At 42.5% G+C, this 23,553-nt stretch overlaps 1 protein-coding gene across 1 annotated transcript in view; it reads right to left on the bottom strand.

The window, feature by feature from the left end:
• Positions 1-480: 480 nt before the first annotated feature.
• LOC133440785 (transmembrane protein 116-like) overlaps positions 481-23,553 on the bottom strand; it is a 46,703-nt gene continuing 23,630 nt past the window's right edge. The window contains exons 3-10 of the mRNA XM_061718105.1: positions 10,963-11,091; positions 8,329-8,433; positions 6,198-6,247; positions 6,037-6,120; positions 3,184-3,319; positions 1,943-2,087; positions 1,768-1,847; positions 481-651 (exon numbers count right to left, since the gene is read on the bottom strand). Of these exons, the coding sequence (XP_061574089.1) occupies positions 481-651; positions 1,768-1,847; positions 1,943-2,087; positions 3,184-3,319; positions 6,037-6,120; positions 6,198-6,247; positions 8,329-8,433; positions 10,963-11,091 (900 nt within the window). The remainder of the gene's footprint in view (positions 652-1,767; positions 1,848-1,942; positions 2,088-3,183; positions 3,320-6,036; positions 6,121-6,197; positions 6,248-8,328; positions 8,434-10,962; positions 11,092-23,553) is intronic.

The following is a 23,553-nucleotide window of genomic DNA, read 5'->3' as shown; positions in this document are numbered from 1 at the left end:
AGTGTAACGAGAAGATAAAGTCATGCTAGCCAATCAGAATCCTGGAAAAAAACATCAACAAATGACACGAGTAACTTCCAGTTACTTCCAAGATGAACCAGAGTCTTTGGTTTGGAGTGACAGAGAAGTGGAGTTACTTTTAAGTGTGACGTTAGAATATAAAACAGGTAAAATACAAGAAAATATTGACGGTTACAAACTAATCGTAACCACAGGTGTCACTCATGACGCTGGTGACGTTTCTGTCTCATAATGTGACGTTCTGAAGAATAAATGTCCGTTTCTCTCCGTTTACAAGCAAACGTGAAGACGGAGGTTTGAAAAATCTCCACTTTGGCCGGAGTTTTCAGAAATGATGGTTTTTGGAGACTTTGAGCTTCGTTTTCGTGTAAACGAACGAACAAAACGCATGAAAACACCAGCGTTTTTGCTAAGAGGAAACAGGGCCTCAGATGACATTCCTCAGGGCCCGGTAGGTCCTCAGGTGAGGGTCCTCAGGGCCCGGTACCCCCCCACCTGCTGGTTCCTCAGCAGGGGGGTCTGGGTGTCCACGTCCCTCCGCAGGGCCGTCCTGCCGGCCCGACGCAGCCCGGCCCGGGTCCAGCCGAACACCAGGCAGTTGAGGAATCCCTGGGAGGCCGAGGTGAAGGCCTGGGGGGGAGAGGAGACTGAGATCTGATCTGGTCTTTATTTGGTACATGTAAAAGACAACAATTTAAAAGAGAAGAGAAGAAAACAAAACAAAGCAAACACAAAAAAAACGTTAATAAGTGCCACATTTGTTTATTTACTGTTTGCTACTTTTTAAATCTGAGTACAGTGAGCGAAGAATAAATCCTGTAAATACCCTTTTAAAATAAAAACAACGCGTTTGTTTTGTTCCTTTTCCTCCCGAGCGAACTCCTTCTTCTGAGACACTGGTCCAAATTTGGGTTGTTTTTATTTCTTATTTATTCATCCTATTCTAAATCTAATTTAAGTCAGCTACAGAAATTTTGGCGAGCCAGCCAGGAGGGTGATCTGTTCCAGGTTTTCCTTTGTTTTTACTTTCTTGTTCAATATTTATCTATTTTGATATTTATCAAAATCAGTCAGCTGTTTGTCAACTGCTGCTCAGCTGGTATTTCTTTTTTTTTTTTTTTTTTTGTGCTGCATGAACTGTCATGACGTTTTCTGATTAAAATAAGTTATTTATTTTTTGAAAACCAATAATTTATTATTTCAATCATTTTCAAAAAACTGCCAATCACTCTAAGTGAAATAAATAAATAAGATTAAAAAAAATTATGAAACTCTTTGGTTACCCTGGGTTACACTATCATTTTAGTTTTTATTAGCTTTTTTCACGTTCATTCTCCTTTCAGTCGTGTCAAGTTTCAGTCGACTAAAAGTCTGAGCATTTCAGTCTTATTTTAGTCAGAATTGTCAAGAAACATTTTAGTCTCGTTTTAGTCAAAGATTATATTTATCCAAACCCATTTTACAATTCAAACAAGGTTATCCTATCATTATATTATCTTTACCTTATAGACTCAAGAATACATTCATTCCAGATACAGAAGACTCTCTTAATTTTCGTTGACGAAAGCTACTTTACGTCTCAGAGACTTCAGAACTCCCTGATCTAGTTGGATGTTAAAGTCCACGACAGCAGAAGAAGAAGAAGAAGAAGACCGGACCCGGACCCGGACCAGGACCGGGACTGGAACCAGGTCCTCTGGACTCATGAGACCAGCGTGGACATGTCTGGTCTTCAGATCCACTGACCTGAGAGATGTAGAGGACGACCCCCAGCCCGCCGTGTCCCGCCGCCGGCGCCGCCACCCTGAGGAACGCCAGGGTCACCGCTGAGGAGGAAACAGACACCAGTTAGCACCGCTAACACCGCTAGCACCGCTAACGCCGCCGCGGTCCTGGATCTGGATCAGGACGGGGCTCGGACCTGGGCCCCAGCACAGCAGGAACACCAGCGGGTACAGGATCATCCGTCGGTCCATCAGCCGGAACACGGCGCGCTGCTCGTTGCCGAGGTAACCGCTGGACGCCACCGCGCGCCGGTAGATGCAGCGGGCCTTTAGCACCAGAACCTGGGGGGTAAGAGACGGTTAGGACCTGAAGCCACGCCCCTTCCTGTCCCCTGAAACCATAGACATATAAACGTAGACGCCTCATTACATGCTGGAACGTAATCCAGCGTCACCGCCATCTTGGATGGGTCTCCTCACTCCAGGCTAGCATCCAGGCTAGCATCCAGGCTAGCATCCAGGCTAGCATCCAGGTTAACATCCAGACTAGCGCCAGAGAGAACCGGAGAGAGAGCAACTAGCTTACAGTTGCAATAACTGGCGCAGTATTGAAACGAGATTGCGTGGGATTTACCTTTCACAAGTAAGATTGAACAATAATTTAGGCTATTTTACCATTTATAATATTAAATCATCGTAACTAACGTTACTGACGTGTAACGTTATCACAGCAGGAACTGGAACTCTCTCTCTCTCTCATCGTCTCTTGCTGGTTTTTTTTTCTTCTTCACATTTTAAAGGTTTCCCAGTGATACAGGCTCGAGGAGGCGATGGGAGGTTGCTATTAGACGGGAGGGTTTTGTTGCAACTATAAATAAATTCAAATGAACAATCAAACTAGTTTTTTTATTAAAATATACAATTAATTAATTTATACATTTATCAATATGCCACACCATATGTCTTTGTTAAAGAGCAGAATACAAAGTCTTTCAGCATAAAAATATGTATTTTTAATGTGTGGCAGCGTCCTGTATCGTAACTAAATCTCTGCTGTTTGTAACAAACCAAACCGTGTGAAAATCGGGTAAACATTTGTGGAGTTATGGATGATTGTAGTCGGGGATAAAACCTTCCTCAGTAGAAATAAATGCACTGGGGGCCGTTGGAGACCCATCCAAGATGACGGCCGCGCTGAACGTCAGCGCCGGTCCCTGAGGCGTCTACGTATTTATGTCTATGCCTGAAGCCCCGCCCCCTGAAGCCCCGCCCCTCCCTGCAGCCCTGCCCCCTCTCTCACCGTGATTCCCACCAGCGTGAGCAGGAAACTCCCCAGGAACACCAGGATGTGGTAGGTGTCTAGCCCCGCCCCCTCCCTCCCTGAAGCCCCACTCCTCCCTTTAAACCCCGCCCTCCCTGCAGCCCCGCCCCCTCTCACCGTGATTCCCACCAGCGTGAGCAGGAAACTCCCCAGGAACACCAGGATGTGGTAGGTGTGCAGGAAGCTGCAGGTTCTGCTCAGCTGCCGCGGCTCGGTGGTTCGGTACAAAGCTCCGGTTAGCATCAGCAGACACCTAGACCGGGTCAGAACCAAGGACACGGGTCAGAAAACACCTGGAGACTTTACAGAGGTACCGACTCCTGACACAACTCCAAACACAACCCCATACAGGGTTGGAACAAGACATTATTATTGGCATGACCATATTGCAATTGTCCAGAATGGCCCAAAGGGCAATGTTGCTAGCATTTTGCTAGAAAGCTAAAGTCGCAAAAATCCCACTGCGCACCAGTGGGTGTACAGCATGACCCGTTCTGATATGAGAAAATAAAATCCCCTAAAAATAAAACACGCCCGAGAAAAACTGAAAAATGAAGGCGATATATTAGTATACAGAAAAGTTTCCCTTTTCTTCTTATTAGTGCAACGGCTGCGCCACAAGGCACTAATAACTCCTCCTCCATTGCTATGCAATAGCAATGGAGGAGGAGATCCTCTGGCGCACTCTTATTATTGCTAAGGCTTATTATTTATTCTTCCGTATAAACTTTGGCGCGTAACTAGTCCCGCAGCTTTGAGAAAACGCGAAAAGTAAAAACGTAGAAACGTGCGCCTTAAACGGGAATCGAGTGGTATGACTTTTATTAGTGATTGGTGTGCACGTTTTTGCGCAACGTGCGAAAACATGCGCTTTTTTGGCCATCCGGAACGCATTGGGAGAACTTTGGGGCCTCACCACTCGCACACCGTTACTCGGAAAATTCTGAACTGATTTAGAAAGTTGTAGGCCCTGAATTTAACTACAGTCCTGTGGATTTTCAGAGCGATCACACAAATAGTTTTTGCACGAAATGCAAAAACATTTCCAAATTTCCAAACTAATGGGGAGATTTTCCCATGTATGTGTGTGGCGCGGAATGTCACACTGTGGATGGGAGGAGGTAAAAAAAAGCCAAAATTCACCTTTTTTCTGGGTCACCTAACTTTCTCATACTTGCACGTAGAAATGTCATTCAACTTTAAAACGGAGGAAAACTTCTCTTCTCTCCAAACCCCAAACAGTTTTTCCTAAGATGTACACTTTTCAAAATATGAGGACTCAACCGAGGACTGGAAATCACTTTTTCGTCAAATCTAGAGTGTGGGTGTCGGTTGGTAGAGTGGGAGAAAAAGTACAAATATTACCAGAATTTTTATTTGTAACTCGAGCTCACGGCCAAACCGTAAAAAGGAGACAAATAATTTTTTGTCAGAATGTAGACATAGGTGTTGGGATTCATAAAATGTGACTTTGACAGGCGGGGTATGCAAAAAATGTAAACGGGGAGGCAGAGAGCGGCACCAATACCTGTCTCAGTCCCCATTCACTATAATGTAATCAAACGTTTTCTTCAAAAGAATCTCACTCTGTCTTCGCACTGAGCTTACTCACTCATTTTAAGGAATATCTGAATAAAATTAAGATTGTCAGAATCTGCCGGGTTCTGTGTCTCTCACGATGTCTTTGTTTTTCTGCTAGGAGCTACGGTTTTCTCACAAATCGGAGTTATTTGAGAGTTTGTCAGAAGGCAAAATCTGGGTTTTTCTCACAGCTGACCCGGAATGTTCTGAAGTCGAGGTTCTTTTTGCCGGGGCAACCAGAGCTCAGCTGCTGAGTCATTCAGCCAGAACTAGTCACATGACTGAGTCAGTACAGACTTCATATCATGGATGTATTAAATAACTGGATAGGAGATCCAGTTACCGTGGCAACGCGAGCGGCACCTTGGCCGAACTTCATCATAGAGACATCGTTCAAACTTTCACACTCGGCCTGATTGGCGCTAAAGGACCGTACAACCTCATCATGCTACTTATTACGGTTTTTGCGATTTTTAACTTTCAATTAAAAAAAAAATCAATTTTATTTTGGATGCTTGTTGCTAAGCAACGGTTTATCGTACAGACATCGTTACATCATTTACAAACCCGGGACGCCTTGTACTACAACACATTTTAGTCTCATCATGCTAGCTATTACGCTTTTTGAGATATTCAACTATGCTCATTTTGATGCGATAAATGTGATATTTAATGGTTTGCATTAATGGGCGTGGCCTAACGGCTCAACAGCGCCCCCTAGAAAACTTTGTGCCTCAAGCCCCACAATACGGTTTGACGTACATGCACGAAAGTCAGTACACACCTGTATCATGTCACAACTTAAAGAAAAGTCTCTTGGCGTCATGGCCCAAACCCAACAGGAAGTCGGCCATTTTGAATTAATCGTATAATTTTTGCACAATTTATGCCATTTCTTCGGCAGTTAATACGGCCCGAACCGTAACGTGCACCCAGGTGTGTTATACATCAAAATGTGCGTCTCCATCCTGCGACTACGCGCATTACTTTTCTCTTTCAAAAGTGTTACCGTGGCGACGCTAGACGCCAAAAAGCGCGCCCACCCTTCATCTGATTGGTCCATATTTGATAGTTCCTACTTTCTGCAATAACTTTTGAATGGTTTGACATAAAGAGTCATGGTGGAGTCATATGACTTAGTTTTAAGTCCTTCACCTTTATTGCTGAAAAATGCACGCGCGAGGGCCCGTTCATCGCTGCTTGCAGCTTTAATTGTTATTGTTAGATTATTGTTGATGATAATTATTGTATTGATATTGCTGTTGTTGCTATGACGGCTGTGATTGTGATTATTGAGGTGTTTGTATGTTCAGGTGTGTGTGTCCAGGTGTGTGTGTCCAGGTGTGTATGTCCAGGTGTTTAGGTGTGCAGGTCCAGGTGTGTGCTCACCTGTAGGGCTGGCTCATATTAGCCTGGCAGTGGCTAACGTTTCCTTGGATGAAAACGGGCGTCATGAGCAGAACCGGCAGCAGGCTGGAAACACGGAGAACAGACAAGGTCACCTGTCGGTACAGGTGAGACTGGACCGATCCGGTTGGACCAGAACTCACCATGACAGCAGCGCCGTGACTTTAGCCGCCGTGCTAACTCTGTTGGAGAACTGGACACAGAAAAAGGTCAGAAAAAAGTATCTAAACTTAATCAAAACACAACTGTTCTTTGCTCTACGTGGCGTTCTGGTTGTTCTAGACCAGGGGACGGCAACCTGCGGCTCTTTAGCGCCGCCCTAGTGGCTATGTTTGAAAATGGAAATAGATGGGGGAGGGAAATGTATTTTTGGTTTTAACATGGTTTCTATAGGACAAACATGGCACAAACATTCTGAACGTTTTCCAATGCTGTAAAAATGTGTAGAATAAATATAACATTTCAACATTTCTGTTAAAGATTAGCGTCTGAGCCTGCGACACTCGTTTCTACCAGCAGGGGGCGCCAGGCAGGAGCTGCTGGAAACAAACCGGCCAAAGGGAAAAAGAGAAAAATAATTGAGGAGAAAAGAGGATTCGATGTTTCTTGGACTGAATCATTTGCATTCGTTGCCTGAATGTTTTCTCTGTAGCGAGAAGTCCAATAACATAAAGAGTAACGTGGAAACACATTAGCAGCTACATTTGCAGCCGAGTAGCCAGTTGGGAGTGAGAAAAAAGTGCGATAGCACTTATGGAGAAATTAGAGGAGCGCAAAAATATATTTAAGAAGTGGATTGCAACTCCAAATTCCACTACTGCTGCAAGTTTTGTTTCAACCGGGGAGATAATAAAGCCTGGAAAACTGTTTGCAGACTTCAAAAAAACAAAACCGAGATAATACAAACTCTCTCCGCTCAGACAGTAGGGATGGGCGGTATGGACAAAAAAATGTATCACGATAATTTCTGGCATTTATCCCGATAACGATAAAAATGATGATAAAAAATACCAATTAAACTCCACCTTTGTAAATATAAATCTATCACCACATTCAGTCTTTGGAGCCAAAACACTGCTGTAAAAGATACTAAATACTAAACTACACCAATTAAATGTAATTAATAAAAACCAATTAAATGAGTTACACCTGTACTGCAAAACTGGAATGACTCAGATCCTCCATGTTTGTTACACAAACAAGGGCAGCACGGTGGCTTAGTGGTTAGCACTGTTGCCTCACAGCAAGAAGGTCCCCGGTTGGACTCCCAGGCCCGGCAGGACCTTTCTGTGTGGAGTTTGCATGTTCTCCCCGTGCTTGTGTGGGTTTTCTCCGGGTACTCCGGCTTCCTCCCACAGTCCAAAAACATGCACGCTAGGTTAATTGATCATTCTAAATTGCCCGTAGGTGTGAGTGTGAGTGTGTCTGGTTGTTTGTGGGGACTGCGGGTGAAAACTAGCATTTCTGCTAAAACCCAGTGTATTTACACTGCTTAATGTAGTGTTCATTAATATGCATTGTCCCGTCTAAATAAACTTTGAAACTTACACGTATCAACGGGAATTTATCCTTCTTCCTTCCTTCCTTCCTTCCTTCCTTCCTTCCTTCCTTCCTTCCTTCCTTCCTTCCTTCCTTCCTTCCTTCCTTCCTTCCTTCCTTCCTTCCTTCCTTCCTTCCTTCCTTCCTTCCTTCCTTCCTTCCTTCCTTCCTTCCTTCCTTCCTTCCTTCCATAAATCATCTTTACACAAAAACATCATCAACAGGAATTTATCATTTTTACCACGAGATACAAATTCTTACTGTGGGGAATTTTTTTGATGATATATCGTGAACGGTAAAATATCACCCATTCCTATCAAACAGTGAAGGAAAGGAACATTAAAATGGCAGCAGCATCACCGATCAGCAAATCAAGGACATTAATTCAGAGCCAGCTACTCAATATTGAGCAGACTGAGCTTTTATGCAGGTATGTGAACTCTTATGTATTTGTAGCCAATTTAGTCATTTTGATAGTACCGGTAACTAATATAACTAATATAGAAACATGCAGCATGTGTTTCTTCATTCTAATTCTGATACAAGACTTTTCATTTTTTGCGGCTCCAGACATATTCGTTTTTTGTGTTTTTGGTCCAATATGGATCTAAAACATTTTGGGTTGACGACCGCTGGACTAGACGGTTTTCAGGATGTTTTAGATGTTGTTCTGGTTCCTGGACGGGGGTCTAGATGGTGGTCTGGGTCTAGTCTGGTTCTGGTTCTGGTTCCTACCTGGACCGAGTATCCTGTAGAACAGCTGTAGAACTTCTCCCTGGTTGCCTTGTAGAGGTTCCACACGTAGTTGAGGGTGTAGAAGAAGGAGGCCATGTACAGAACCTGGACCGGGACAGAACCGAGCAAACGAGTTAATAACTACGTTTACATCAGTCAAAATTCGAGTTATTGCTAATATTCCGGTTACTGAAACATTGGGAATATTCCGTTTACATGGTAATTAATCATTCAGGATATCTGGATCAAACCAGCGACGCACGGAGAACGTGATGACACAATTCCCGTCATTTCTGCTTCTTCTTCCTGGATCCAAATTCAAAACAAATGCTGCTTCACGCAACTTTCCAGGATTCCTTGTGAACAGAGCATGTGCAGAAAACTAATTCCTGTTCCGTTTGATGGGGATATTCCGTTACGTTTACATGACCCAATATTCAGGTTTAAAAGGAGTAACCCAGGGCTCATATTGGGGTTTTTAAAAACCTGAATATGAGCAAATTCTGGTTATTCAAAGGGGTTATTGGTGTTTACATGGCCGTGGAACCGGGTTATTGCTGATATTCCGGTTTTAAAAGGTTATTGATGCTGGAAACACAGTCACAGTCACCGCTGAGCCGAGTCCAGTCCCCCCTCAGACCGGGCCGGGCCCCCAGAACTCCCGGCCCCCAGAACCCTGGGCCCCCGGCCGACACCGACCCGATGCCTCGGAACAATAACATGTAGGTCAGGAATGTTTTCAGGGGAATGTTTCCCCTCCGGCCCGGTTCTGCTGCTGCTGGAAACTATCCCAGTGACCCAGTTTAGGACCGGTTCTGGGACAAATGACCCAGTTTAGGACCGGTTCTGGGTCATTTGGCCCAGAACCGGTCCTAAACTGCGTCACTGAGGGGATGCTGTCTGAAATTTTACTTCAACATTAATCTCGACATTTCGACTTTTTTCTCAAACTGCACAATAAAACAAAATCTTCCCTCTCAAATATTTTTCCTCACGGCCATGATTCTCTTCCGTACAACTTGAGACCAAAGACTAAGACCCCGTCCACACGTAGCCGGCTATCTGCTAGTTTTTACAGTTTATTTAAGGAGTTTTTACAGTTTATTTCAGGAGGTTTTACAGTTTATTTCAGGAGGTTTTATAGTTTATTCCAGGAGGTTTTATAGTTTATTTCAGGAGGTTTTAGTGTTTATTTTGGGAGGTTTTATTGTTTATTTCAGGAGGTTTTAGTGTTTATTTCAGGAGGTTTTATAGTTTATTCCAGGAGGTTTTATAGTTTATTTCAGGAGGTTTTAGTGTTTATTTTGGGAGGTTTTATTGTTTATTTCAGGAGGTTTTAGTGTTTATTTTGGGAGGTTTTATAGTTTATTCCAGGAGGTTTTAGTGTTTATTTTGGGAGGTTTTATTGTTTATTTCAGGAGGTTTTACAGTTTATTCCAGGAGGTTTTAGTGTTTATTTTGGGAGGAAGTGGAACTTCCAGATTGGTTTCAGGAGGAACCACCTGCTGGAGCTGCTATTTTCAGACGCTGGAAATCCCGGAACTTCCTCAAACGCTGCAACTAAAAAAACCTAAACTAAAATAAACCTGCAGAACTTTTACCAAAACACCCGGAGCGTGGGGGCGGGGTCACGGGAGGGGGCGGGGCTACGGGAGGAGGGGCGGGACCGAGGCTGCAGGCGGACTAGTGTTGTTTGTGTATTTACAAGACCTGATAGAGCCTTATGTTCCTGGCAGAGCTCTCCGTTCCCAGAGTGCAGGTTTACTCGTAGTTCCTAGAGTATCCAAATGTAGATTTGGAGGGCGGGCGTTCTGCTATCAGGCACCATTACTATGGAACCAACTTCCAATCTGGGTTAAGGAGGCTGACACCACCTCCACCTTTAAAACTAAACTTAAAACCTTTCTGTTAAGTAAAGCCTATAGTTAGTGATTAGTAAACCTCTAGCTGGTGTTGGTAAATCTCTAGGTAGTGTAAACTCTAGTGTGTTAGAGTCAGTAGTCATAGTTGCAGCTATAGAACAAGACTATAATAGTTAGTCTCAAATATAGCTTGGTGGTAGATATGCTGCTATAGGCTTATGCTGCAGGGGGGACATGATCCGCTGGGCGGTGCCTCTCACCCTTCTTCTCCTCTCCTCTTCCCTGCCTCTCTTCTCCATTTCCTTTTTTATTTATTATAAATATCTCATAGCTATCATTTTTGTCCATCGTTCCTGTAGTTTCTTGTGCCGGCCCCCCTTTTTGCTCTTTCGTGCATGTTTGCAGCCCGGAGCCTCGGGAGCTGCGTTCTGGCCTGTGTTCAGAGTCTGTTTCAGTTTCATTTTATTCTAGTCTTTGGGTCCAGCTATCATTTTAGTTTTTATTAGTTTTAGTCTCGTTCATTTTCCTTTTAGTCGTGTCAAGTTTCAGTCGACTAAAAGTCTGAGCATTTTAGTCTTATTTTAGTCATTGTCCATTTTAGTGGTTTACTGGTTTTTATTCCTCTACGATATTGCATCATATATTTAATTATCGTTATCGTCACATGACCAGCATTTTCGTTACGTCTCGTTTTCTTCAGGCGATAAAGGTTCGTTGACAACAATATTTAGTCAGAATTTTGGTTCAAGAAAGCAACTTTAGGTGTAGATACCTGCTCCAGGGCGTGCAGGTTGTAGCAGGGCCCGGTCCGGCTGCAGCGGCGGGAGAACAGCACCGCCCCGATGGTCCAGCTGACGGAGAGCAGGAGGTCGGAGACGCTGAGCAGGAACAGAGGCTGCAGCTGCAACAGAGACTCCGTGTAACAACTCATAACGTAATAACAGTTCATAATGTAATTATTGTGTCTCGTCAAAGGTTTTCCCAGTAGTGTCAGATAGACGACCACAGTTTGTCTCAGGCTTTTGGCAGGAGTTTTGCTCCTCGGCGCCACCGTCAGCATGTCCTCCGGATACCACCCGTAGTCTAATGGTCAGACCGAACGCCTTAACCCGGAGCTGGAGACGCGCCTGCGGTGCCTCGTCTCCCAGAACCAGGCCACCTGGAGTGACCACCTCACCTGGGTGTTGTACGCCCACAACACCCTTCTCTCAGCGGCCACCGGCCTCTTGCCCTTCCAGTGTGCCTATGGCTACCAGCCGCCTCTGTTCCCCGACAATGAGAAGGAGGTCACAGTCCCCTCAGCTCACGCCGTGGTCAGACGCTGTCGCCCGGTTTGGGGCTCGGACCACATGAAAGCGGCGGCAGACAAACACAGGCGACCAGCGCCCCCCTATAGGCCTGGCCAAAGGGTTTGGCTGGCCACGAAGGACTTTCCCCTGCATGTGCACTCCAGGAAATTAGCTCCAAGGTTTGTGGGTCCTGTCCCCATTTCTAAAGTCATGAACCCTGTTTCTGTTTCTGTGCGTCTACGTCTTCCCAGGTCCTTGAAGGTCCACCCCACTTTCCATGTAATCGTTTGTTTGTACCTGTGTCGTTATTACACCGTTATTACAGAATGCACCGTTAATGCACCGTTATTACAGAATGCATCGTTAATGCACCGTTATTACAGAATGCACCGTTAATGCACCGTTATTACAGAATGCACCGTTATTACTGAATGCACCGTTAATGCACCGTCATTACTGAATGCACCGTTATTACAGAATGCACCGTTATTACAGAATGCACCGTTAATGCACCGTTATTACAGAATGCACCGTTAATGCACCGTTATTACAGAATGCACCGTTATTACTGAATGCACCGTTAATGCACCGTCATTACTGAATGCACCGTTATTACAGAATGCACCGTTATTACAGAATGCACCGTTAATGCACCGTTATTACAGAATGCACCGTTATTACAGAATGCACCGTTATTACTGAATGCACCGTTAATGCACCGTCATTACTGAATGCACCGTTATTACAGAATGCACCGTTAATGCACCGTTATTACAGAATGCACCGTTATTACAGAATGCACCGTTAATGCACCGTTATTACAGAATGCATCGTTAATGCACCGTTATTACAGAATGCATCGTTAATGCACCGTTATTACAGAATGCACCGTTATTACAGAATGCACCGTTATTACTGAATGCACCGTTATTACAGAATGCACCGTTATTACAGAATGCACCGTTATTACTGAATGCACCGTTAATGCACCGTTATTACTGAATGCACCGTTAATGCACCGTTATTACAGAATGCACCGTTAATGCACCGTTATTACTGAATGCACCGTTAATGCACCGTTATTACAGAATGCACCGTTAATGCACCGTTATTACAGAATGCACCGTTAATGCACCGTTATTACAGAATGCACCGTTATTACAGAATGCACCGTTATTACAGAATGCACCGTTAATGCACCGTTATTACAGAATGCACCGTTATTACAGAATGCACCGTTATTACTGAATGCACCGTTAATGCACCGTCATTACTGAATGCACCGTTATTACAGAATGCACCGTTAATGCACCGTTATTACAGAATGCACCGTTAATGCACCGTTATTACAGAATGCATCGTTAATGCACCGTTATTACAGAATGCACCGTTATTACAGAATGCATCGTTAATGCACCGTTATTACAGAATGCACCGTTATTACAGAATGCACCGTTATTACTGAATGCACCGTTATTACAGAATGCACCGTTATTACAGAATGCACCGTTATTACTGAATGCACCGTTAATGCACCGTTATTACTGAATGCACCGTTAATGCACCGTTATTACAGAATGCACCATTAATGCACCGTTATTACAGAATGCACCGTTAATGCACCGTTATTACAGAATGCACCGTTATTACTGAATGCACCGTTAATGCACCGTTATTACAGAATGCACCGTTAATGCACCGTTATTACTGAATGCACCGTTAATGCACCGTTATTACAGAATGCACCGTTAATGCACCGTTATTACTGAATGCACCGTTAATGCACCGTTATTACAGAATGCACCGTTAATGCACCGTTATTACAGAATGCACCGTTATTACTGAATGCACCGTTAATGCACCGTTATTACTGAATGCACCGTTAATGCACCGTTATTACTGAATGCACCGTTAATGCACCGTTATTACTGAATGCATCGTTATTACAGAATGCACCGTTAATGCACCGTTATTACAGAATGCACCGTTATTACAGAATGCACCGTTATTACAGAATGCACCGTTAATGCACCGTTATTACAGAATGCACCGTTAATGCACCGTTAATGCACCGTTAATGCACCGTTATTACAGAATGCACCGTTATTACAGAATGCACCGTTAATGCACCGTTATTACAGAATGCACCGTTATTACAGAATGCACCGTTATTACAGAATGCACCGTTATTACTGAATGCACCGTTAATGCACCGTTATTACAGAATGCACCGTTAATGCACCGTTATTACAGAATGCACCGTTAATGCACCGTTATTACAGAATGCACCGTTAATGCACCGTTATTACAGAATGCACCGTTATTACAGAATGCATCGTTAATGCACCGTTATTACAGAATGCACCGTTAATGCACCGTTATTACAGAATGCACCGTTAATGCACCGTTATTACAGAATGCATCGTTATTACAAAATGCACCGTTAATGCACCGTTATTACAGAATGCACCGTTATTACAGAATGCACCGTTAATGCACCGTTATTACAGAATGCACCGTTAATGCACCGTTAATGCACCGTTAATGCACCGTTATTACAGAATGCACCGTAAATGCACCGTTAATGCACCGTTAATGCACCGTTAATGCACCGTTAATGCACCGTTAATGCACCGTTATTACAGAATGCACCGTTAATGCACCGTTAATGCACCGTTAATGCACCGTTAATGCACCGTTAATGCACCGTTATTACAGAATGCACCGTAAATGCACCGTTATTACAGAATGCACCGTTATTACAGAATGCACCGTTATTACAGAATGCACCGTTATTACAGAATGCATCGTTAATGCACCGTTATTACAGAATGCACCGTTATTACAGAATGCACCGTTATTACAGAATGCACCGTTATTACAGAATGCACCGTTATTACAGAATGCACCGTTATTACAGAATGCACCGTTATTACAGAATGCACCGTTAATGCACCGTTATTACAGAATGCACCGTTATTACAGAATGCACCGTTATTACAGAATGCATCGTTAATGCACCGTTATTACAGAATGCACCGTTATTACAGAATGCACCGTTAATGCACCGTTATTACAGAATGCATCGTTATTACAGAATGCATCGTTAATGCACCGTTATTACAGAATGCACCGTTAATGCACCGTTATTACAGAATGCATCGTTATTACTGAATGCACCGTTAATGCACCGTCATTACTGAATGCACCGTTATTACAGAATGCACCGTTATTACAGAATGCACCGTTAATGCACCGTTATTACAGAATGCACCGTTAATGCACCGTTATTACAGAATGCACCGTTAATGCACCGTTATTACAGAATGCACCGTTAATGCACCGTTATTACAGAATGCATCGTTATTACTGAATGCACCGTTAATGCACCGTCATTACTGAATGCACCGTTATTACAGAATGCACCGTTAATGCACCGTTATTACAGAATGCACCGTTATTACAGAATGCACCGTTAATGCACCGTTATTACAGAATGCATCGTTAATGCACCGTTATTACAGAATGCATCGTTAATGCACCGTTATTACAGAATGCACCGTTATTACAGAATGCACCGTTATTACTGAATGCACCGTTATTACAGAATGCACCGTTATTACAGAATGCACCGTTATTACTGAATGCACCGTTAATGCACCGTTATTACTGAATGCACCGTTAATGCACCGTTATTACAGAATGCACCGTTAATGCACCGTTATTACAGAATGCACCGTTAATGCACCGTTATTACAGAATGCACCGTTATTACAGAATGCACCATTATTACAGAATGCACCGTTAATGCACCGTTATTACAGAATGCACCGTTATTACAGAATGCACCGTTATTACTGAATGCACCGTTAATGCACCGTCATTACTGAATGCACCGTTATTACAGAATGCACCGTTAATGCACCGTTATTACAGAATGCACCGTTAATGCACCGTTATTACAGAATGCATCGTTAATGCACCGTTATTACAGAATGCATCGTTAATGCACCGTTATTACAGAATGCACCGTTAATGCACCGTTATTACAGAATGCACCGTTATTACTGAATGCACCGTTAATGCACCGTTATTACAGAATGCACCGTTAATGCACCGTTATTACTGAATGCCCCGTTAATGCACCGTTATTACAGAATGCACCGTTAATGCACCGTTATTACTGAATGCACCGTTAATGCACCGTTATTACAGAATGCACCGTTAATGCACCGTTATTACTGAATGCACCGTTAATGCACCGTTATTACAGAATGCACCGTTAATGCACCGTTATTACAGAATGCACCGTTATTACTGAATGCACCGTTAATGCACCGTTATTACTGAATGCACCGTTAATGCACCGTTATTACTGAATGCACCGTTAATGCACCGTTATTACTGAATGCATCGTTAATGCACCGTTATTACTGAATGCACCGTTAATGCACCGTTATTACTGAATGCACCGTTAATGCACCGTTATTACTGAATGCACCGTTAATGCACCGTTATTACTGAATGCATCGTTATTACAGAATGCACCGTTAATGCACCGTTATTACAGAATGCACCGTTATTACAGAATGCACCGTTATTACAGAATGCACCGTTAATGCACCGTTATTACAGAATGCACCGTTAATGCACCGTTAATGCACCGTTAATGCACCGTTATTACAGAATGCACCGTAAATGCACCGTTATTACAGAATGCACCGTTATTACAGAATGCACCGTTAATGCACCGTTATTACAGAATGCACCGTTATTACAGAATGCACCGTTATTACAGAATGCACCGTTATTACTGAATGCACCGTTAATGCACCGTTATTACAGAATGCACCGTTAATGCACCGTTATTACAGAATGCACCGTTAATGCACCGTTATTACAGAATGCACCGTTAATGCACCGTTATTACAGAATGCACCGTTATTACAGAATGCATCGTTAATGCACCGTTATTACAGAATGCACCGTTAATGCACCGTTATTACAGAATGCACCGTTAATGCACCGTTATTACAGAATGCATCGTTATTACAAAATGCACCGTTAATGCACCGTTATTACAGAATGCACCGTTATTACAGAATGCACCGTTAATGCACCGTTATTACAGAATGCACCGTTAATGCACCGTTAATGCACCGTTAATGCACCGTTATTACAGAATGCACCGTAAATGCACCGTTAATGCACCGTTAATGCACCGTTAATGCACCGTTAATGCACCGTTAATGCACCGTTATTACAGAACGCACCGTTAATGCACCGTTAATGCACCGTTAATGCACCGTTAATGCACCGTTATTACAGAATGCACCGTAAATGCACCGTTATTACAGAATGCACCGTTATTACAGAATGCACCGTTATTACAGAATGCACCGTTATTACAGAATGCATCGTTAATGCACCGTTATTACAGAATGCACCGTTATTACAGAATGCACCGTTATTACAGAATGCACCGTTATTACAGAATGCATCGTTAATGCACCGTTATTACAGAATGCACCGTTATTACAGAATGCACCGTTATTACAGAATGCACCGTTATTACAGAATGCACCGTTATTACAGAATGCACCGTTAATGCACCGTTATTACAGAATGCACCGTTAATGCACCGTTATTACAGAATGCACCGTAAATGCACCGTTATTACAGAATGCATCGTTATTACAGAATGCACCGTTATTACAGAATGCACCGTTATTACAGAATGCACCGTTAATGCACCGTTATTACAGAATGCACCGTTATTACAGAATGCACCGTAAATGCACCGTTATTACAGAATGCATCGTTATTACAGAATGCACCGTTAATGCACCGTTATTACAGAATGCATCGTTATTACAGAATGCATCGTTAATGCACCGTTATTACAGAATGCACCGTTAATGCACCGTTATTACAGAATGCATCGTTATTACTGAATGCACCGTTAATGCACCGTCATTACTGAATGCACCGTTATTACAGAATGCACCGTTATTACAGAATGCACCGTTAATGCACCGTTATTACAGAATGCACCGTTAATGCACCGTTATTACAGAATGCACCGTTAATGCACCGTTATTACAGAATGCACCGTTAATGCACCGTTATTACAGAATGCATCGTTATTACAGAATGCATCGTTAATGCACCGTTATTACAGAATGCACCGTTAATGCACCGTTATTACAGAATGCATCGTTATTACTGAATGCACCGTTAATGCACCGTCATTACAGAATGCACCGTTATTACAGAATGCACCGTTATTACAGAATGCACCGTTAATGCACCGTTATTACAGAATGCACCGTTAATGCACCGTTATTACAGAATGCACCGTTATTACAGAATGCACCGTTATTACAGAATGCACCGTTAATGCACCGTTATTACAGAATGCACCGTTATTACAGAATGCATCGTTAATGCACCGTTATTACAGAATGCACCGTTATTACAGAATGCATCGTTAATGCACCGTTATTACAGAATGCATCGTTATTACTGAATGCACCGTTATTACAGAATGCATCGTTAATGCACCGTTATTACAGAATGCACCGTTAATGCACCGTCATTACTGAATGCACCGTTATTACAGAATGCCCCGTTATTACAGAATGCATCGTTATTACTGAATGCACCGTTATTACAGAATGCACCGTTAATGCACTGTTATTACAGAATGCATCGTTAATGCACCGTTATTACAGAATGCACCGTTATTACAGAATGCACCGTTAATGCACCGTTATTACAGAATGCACCGTTAATGCACCGTCATTACTGAATGCACCGTTAATGCACCGTCATTACTGAATGCACCGTTATTACAGAATGCATCGTTAATGCACCGTTATTACAGAATGCATCGTTAATGCACCGTTATTACAGAATGCACCGTTATTACAGAATGCACCGTTAATGCACCGTTAATGCACCGTTAATGCACCATTAATGCACCGTTATTACAGAATGCACCGTAAATGCACCGTTATTACAGAATGCACCGTTATTACAGAATGCACCGTTAATGCACCGTTATTACAGAATGCACCGTTATTACAGAATGCACCGTTATTACAGAATGCACCGTTATTACAGAATGCACCGTTATTACAGAATGCACCGTTATTACAGAATGCACCGTTATTACAGAATGCACCGTTAATGCACCGTTATTACAGAATGCACCGTTATTACAGAATGCACCGTTATTACAGAATGCACCGTTATTACAGAATGCACCGTTAATGCACCGTTATTACAGAATGCACCGTTATTACAGAATGCACCGTTATTACAGAATGCACCGTTATTACAGAATGCACCGTTATTACAGAATGCCCCGTTAATGCACCGTTATTACAGAATGCATCGTTAATGCACCGTTATTACAGAATGCACCGTTATTACAGAATGCACCGTTAATGCACCGTTATTACAGAATGCACCGTTAATGCACCGTTAATGCACCGTTAATGCACCGTTATTACAGAATGCACCGTAAATGCACCGTTATTACAGAATGCACCGTTATTACAGAATGCACCGTTAATGCACCGTTATTACAGAATGCACCGTTATTACAGAATGCATCGTTAATGCACCGTTATTACAGAATGCACCGTTATTACAGAATGCACCGTTAATGCACCGTTATTACAGAATGCACCGTTAATGCACCGTTAATGCACCGTTAATGCACCGTTATTACAGAATGCACCGTAAATGCACCGTTATTACAGAATGCACCGTTATTACTGAATGCACCGTTAATGCACCGTTATTACTGAATGCACCGTTCATGCACCGTTATTACTGAATGCACCGTTAATGCACCGTTATTACTGAATGCACCGTTAATGCACCGTTATTACAGAATGCACCGTTAATGCACCGTTATTACAGAATGCACCGTTAATGCACCGTTATTACAGAATGCACCGTTATTACTGAATGCACCGTTAATGCACCGTTATTACAGAATGCACCGTTAATGCACCGTTATTACAGAATGCACCGTTAATGCACCGTTATTACAGAATGCATCGTTATTACAGAATGCACCGTTAATGCACCGTTATTACAGAATGCACCGTTATTACAGAATGCACCGTTAATGCACCGTTATTACAGAATGCACCGTTATTACTGAATGCACCGTTAATGCACCGTTATTACAGAATGCACCGTTATTACAGAATGCATCGTTAATGCACCGTTATTACAGAATGCACCGTTAATGCACCGTTATTACAGAATGCATCGTTATTACTGAATGCACCGTTAATGCACCGTCATTACAGAATGCACCGTTATTACAGAATGCATCGTTAATGCACCGTTATTACAGAATGCCCCGTTAATGCACCGTTATTACAGAATGCATCGTTAATGCACCGTTATTACAGAATGCACCGTTATTACAGAATGCACCGTTAATGCACCGTTAATGCACCGTTATTACAGAATGCACCGTAAATGCACCGTTATTACAGAATGCACCGTTATTACAGAATGCACCGTTAATGCACCGTTATTACAGAATGCACCGTTATTACAGAATGCACCGTTAATGCACCGTTATTACAGAATGCACCGTTAATGCACCGTTATTACAGAATGCACCGTTATTACAGAATGCACCGTTATTACAGAATGCACCGTTATTACTGAATGCACCGTTATTACAGAATGCACCGTTAATGCACCGTTATTACAGAATGCACCGCTATTACAGAATGCACCGTTATTACAGAATGCACCGTTATTACAGAATGCACCGTTAATGCACCGTTATTACAGAATGCCCCGTTAATGCACCGTTATTACAGAATGCATCGTTAATGCACCGTTATTACAGAATGCACCGTTATTACAGAATGCACCGTTAATGCACCGTTATTACAGAATGCACCGTTAATGCACCGTTAATGCACCGTTATTACAGAATGCACCGTAAATGCACCGTTATTACAGAATGCACCGTTATTACAGAATGCACCGTTAATGCACCGTTATTACAGAATGCACCGTTATTACAGAATGCACCGTTATTACAGAATGCACCGTTATTACAGAATGCACCGTTATTACTGAATGCACCGTTATTACAGAATGCACCGTAAATGCACCGTTATTACAGAATGCACCGTTATTACTGAATGCACCGTTATTACAGAATGCACCGTTATTACAGAATGCACCGTTATTACAGAATGCACCGTTATTACAGAATGCACCGTTAATGCACCGTTATTACAGAATGCACCGTTATTACAGAATGCACCGTTATTACAGAATGCACCGTTATTACAGAATGCACCGTTAATGCACCGTTATTACAGAATGCCCCGTTAATGCACCGTTATTACAGAATGCATCGTTAATGCACCGTTATTACAGAATGCACCGTTAATGCACCGTTATTACAGAATGCACCGTTATTACAGAATGCACCGTTATTACAGAATGCACCGTTATTACTGAATGCACCGTTAATGCACCGTTATTACAGAATGCACCGTTAATGCACCGTTATTACAGAATGCACCGTTAATGCACCGTTATTACAGAATGCACCGTTAATGCACCGTTATTACAGAATGCACCGTTATTACAGAATGCATCGTTAATGCACCGTTATTACAGAATGCACCGTTAATGCACCGTTATTACAGAATGCACCGTTATTACAGAATGCACCGTTATTACAGAATGCACCGTTATTACAGAATGCACCGTTAATGCACCGTTATTACAGAATGCATCGTTATTACAAAATGCACCGTTAATGCACCGTTATTACAGAATGCACCGTTATTACAGAATGCACCGTTAATGCACCGTTATTACAGAATGCACCGTTAATGCACCGTTAATGCACCGTTATTACAGAATGCACCGTTAATGCACCGTTAATGCACCGTTAATGCACCGTTAATGCACCGTTATTACAGAATGCACCGTAAATGCACCGTTATTACAGAATGCACCGTTATTACAGAATGCACCGTTATTACAGAATGCATCGTTAATGCACCGTTATTACAGAATGCACCGTTATTACAGAATGCACCGTTATTACAGAATGCACCGTTATTACAGAATGCACCGTTAATGCACCGTTATTACAGAATGCACCGTTATTACAGAATGCACCGTTATTACAGAATGCATCGTTAATGCACCGTTATTACAGAATGCACCGTTATTACAGAATGCACCGTTAATGCACCGTTATTACAGAATGCATCGTTATTACAGAATGCACCGTTATTACAGAATGCATCGTTAATGCACCGTTATTACAGAATGCACCGTTAATGCACCGTTATTACAGAATGCATCGTTATTACTGAATGCACCGTTAATGCACCGTCATTACTGAATGCACCGTTATTACAGAATGCACCGTTATTACAGAATGCACCGTTATTACAGAATGCACCGTTAATGCACCGTTATTACAGAATGCACCGTTAATGCACCGTTATTACAGAATGCACCGTTATTACAGAATGCACCGTTATTACAGAATGCACCGTTAATGCACCGTTATTACAGAATGCACCGTTATTACAGAATGCACCGTTAATGCACCGTTATTACAGAATGCACCGTTATTACAGAATGCATCGTTAATGCACCGTTATTACAGAATGCACCGTTATTACAGAATGCATCGTTAATGCACCGTTATTACAGAATGCATCGTTATTACTGAATGCACCGTTATTACAGAATGCATCGTTAATGCACCGTTATTACAGAATGCACCGTTAATGCACCGTCATTACTGAATGCACCGTTATTACAGAATGCCCCGTTAATGCACTGTTATTACAGAATGCATCGTTAATGCACCGTTATTACAGAATGCACCGTTATTACAGAATGCACCGTTAATGCACCGTTATTACAGAATGCATCGTTAATGCACCGTTATTACAGAATGCACCGTTAATGCACCGTCATTACTGAATGCACCGTTAATGCACCGTCATTACTGAATGCACCGTTATTACAGAATGCCCCGTTAATGCACCGTTATTACAGAATGCATCGTTAATGCACCGTTATTACAGAATGCACCGTTAATGCACCGTTAATGCACCGTTAATGCACCATTAATGCACCGTTATTACAGAATGCACCGTAAATGCACCGTTATTACAGAATGCACCGTTATTACAGAATGCACCGTTAATGCACCGTTATTACAGAATGCACCGTTATTACAGAATGCACCGTTATTACAGAATGCACCGTTATTACAGAATGCACCGTTATTACAGAATGCACCGTTATTACTGAATGCACCATTATTACAGAATGCACCGTAAATGCACCGTTATTACAGAATGCACCGTTATTACAGAATGCACCGTTATTACAGAATGCACCGTTATTACAGAATGCACCGTTATTACAGAATGCACCGTTATTACAGAATGCATCGTTAATGCACCGTTATTACAGAATGCACCGTTAATGCACCGTTAATGCACCGTTAATGCACCGTTATTACAGAATGCACCGTAAATGCACCGTTATTACAGAATGCACCGTTATTACAGAATGCACCGTTAATGCACCGTTATTACAGAATGCACCGTTATTACAGAATGCACCGTTATTACAGAATGCATCGTTAATGCACCGTTATTACAGAATGCACCGTTATTACAGAATGCACCGTTAATGCACCGTTATTACAGAATGCACCGTTAATGCACCGTTAATGCACCGTTAATGCACCGTTATTACAGAATGCACCGTAAATGCACCGTTATTACAGAATGCACCGTTATTACTGAATGCACCGTTAATGCACCGTTATTACTGAATGCACCGTTAATGCACCGTTATTACTGAATGCACCGTTAATGCACCGTTATTACTGAATGCACCGTTAATGCACCGTTATTACAGAATGCACCGTTAATGCACCGTTATTACAGAATGCACCGTTATTACTGAATGCACCGTTAATGCACCGTTATTACAGAATGCACCGTTAATGCACCGTTATTACAGAATGCACCGTT

The sequence above is a fragment of the Cololabis saira genome, chromosome 3 (assembly GCF_033807715.1).
Source record: "Cololabis saira isolate AMF1-May2022 chromosome 3, fColSai1.1, whole genome shotgun sequence".
In the NCBI taxonomy this organism is placed as follows: Eukaryota; Metazoa; Chordata; class Actinopteri; order Beloniformes; family Belonidae; genus Cololabis; species Cololabis saira.
Note: the sequence above shows the minus strand (reverse complement) of the source record. Positions and strands in the feature narration are given on the sequence as shown.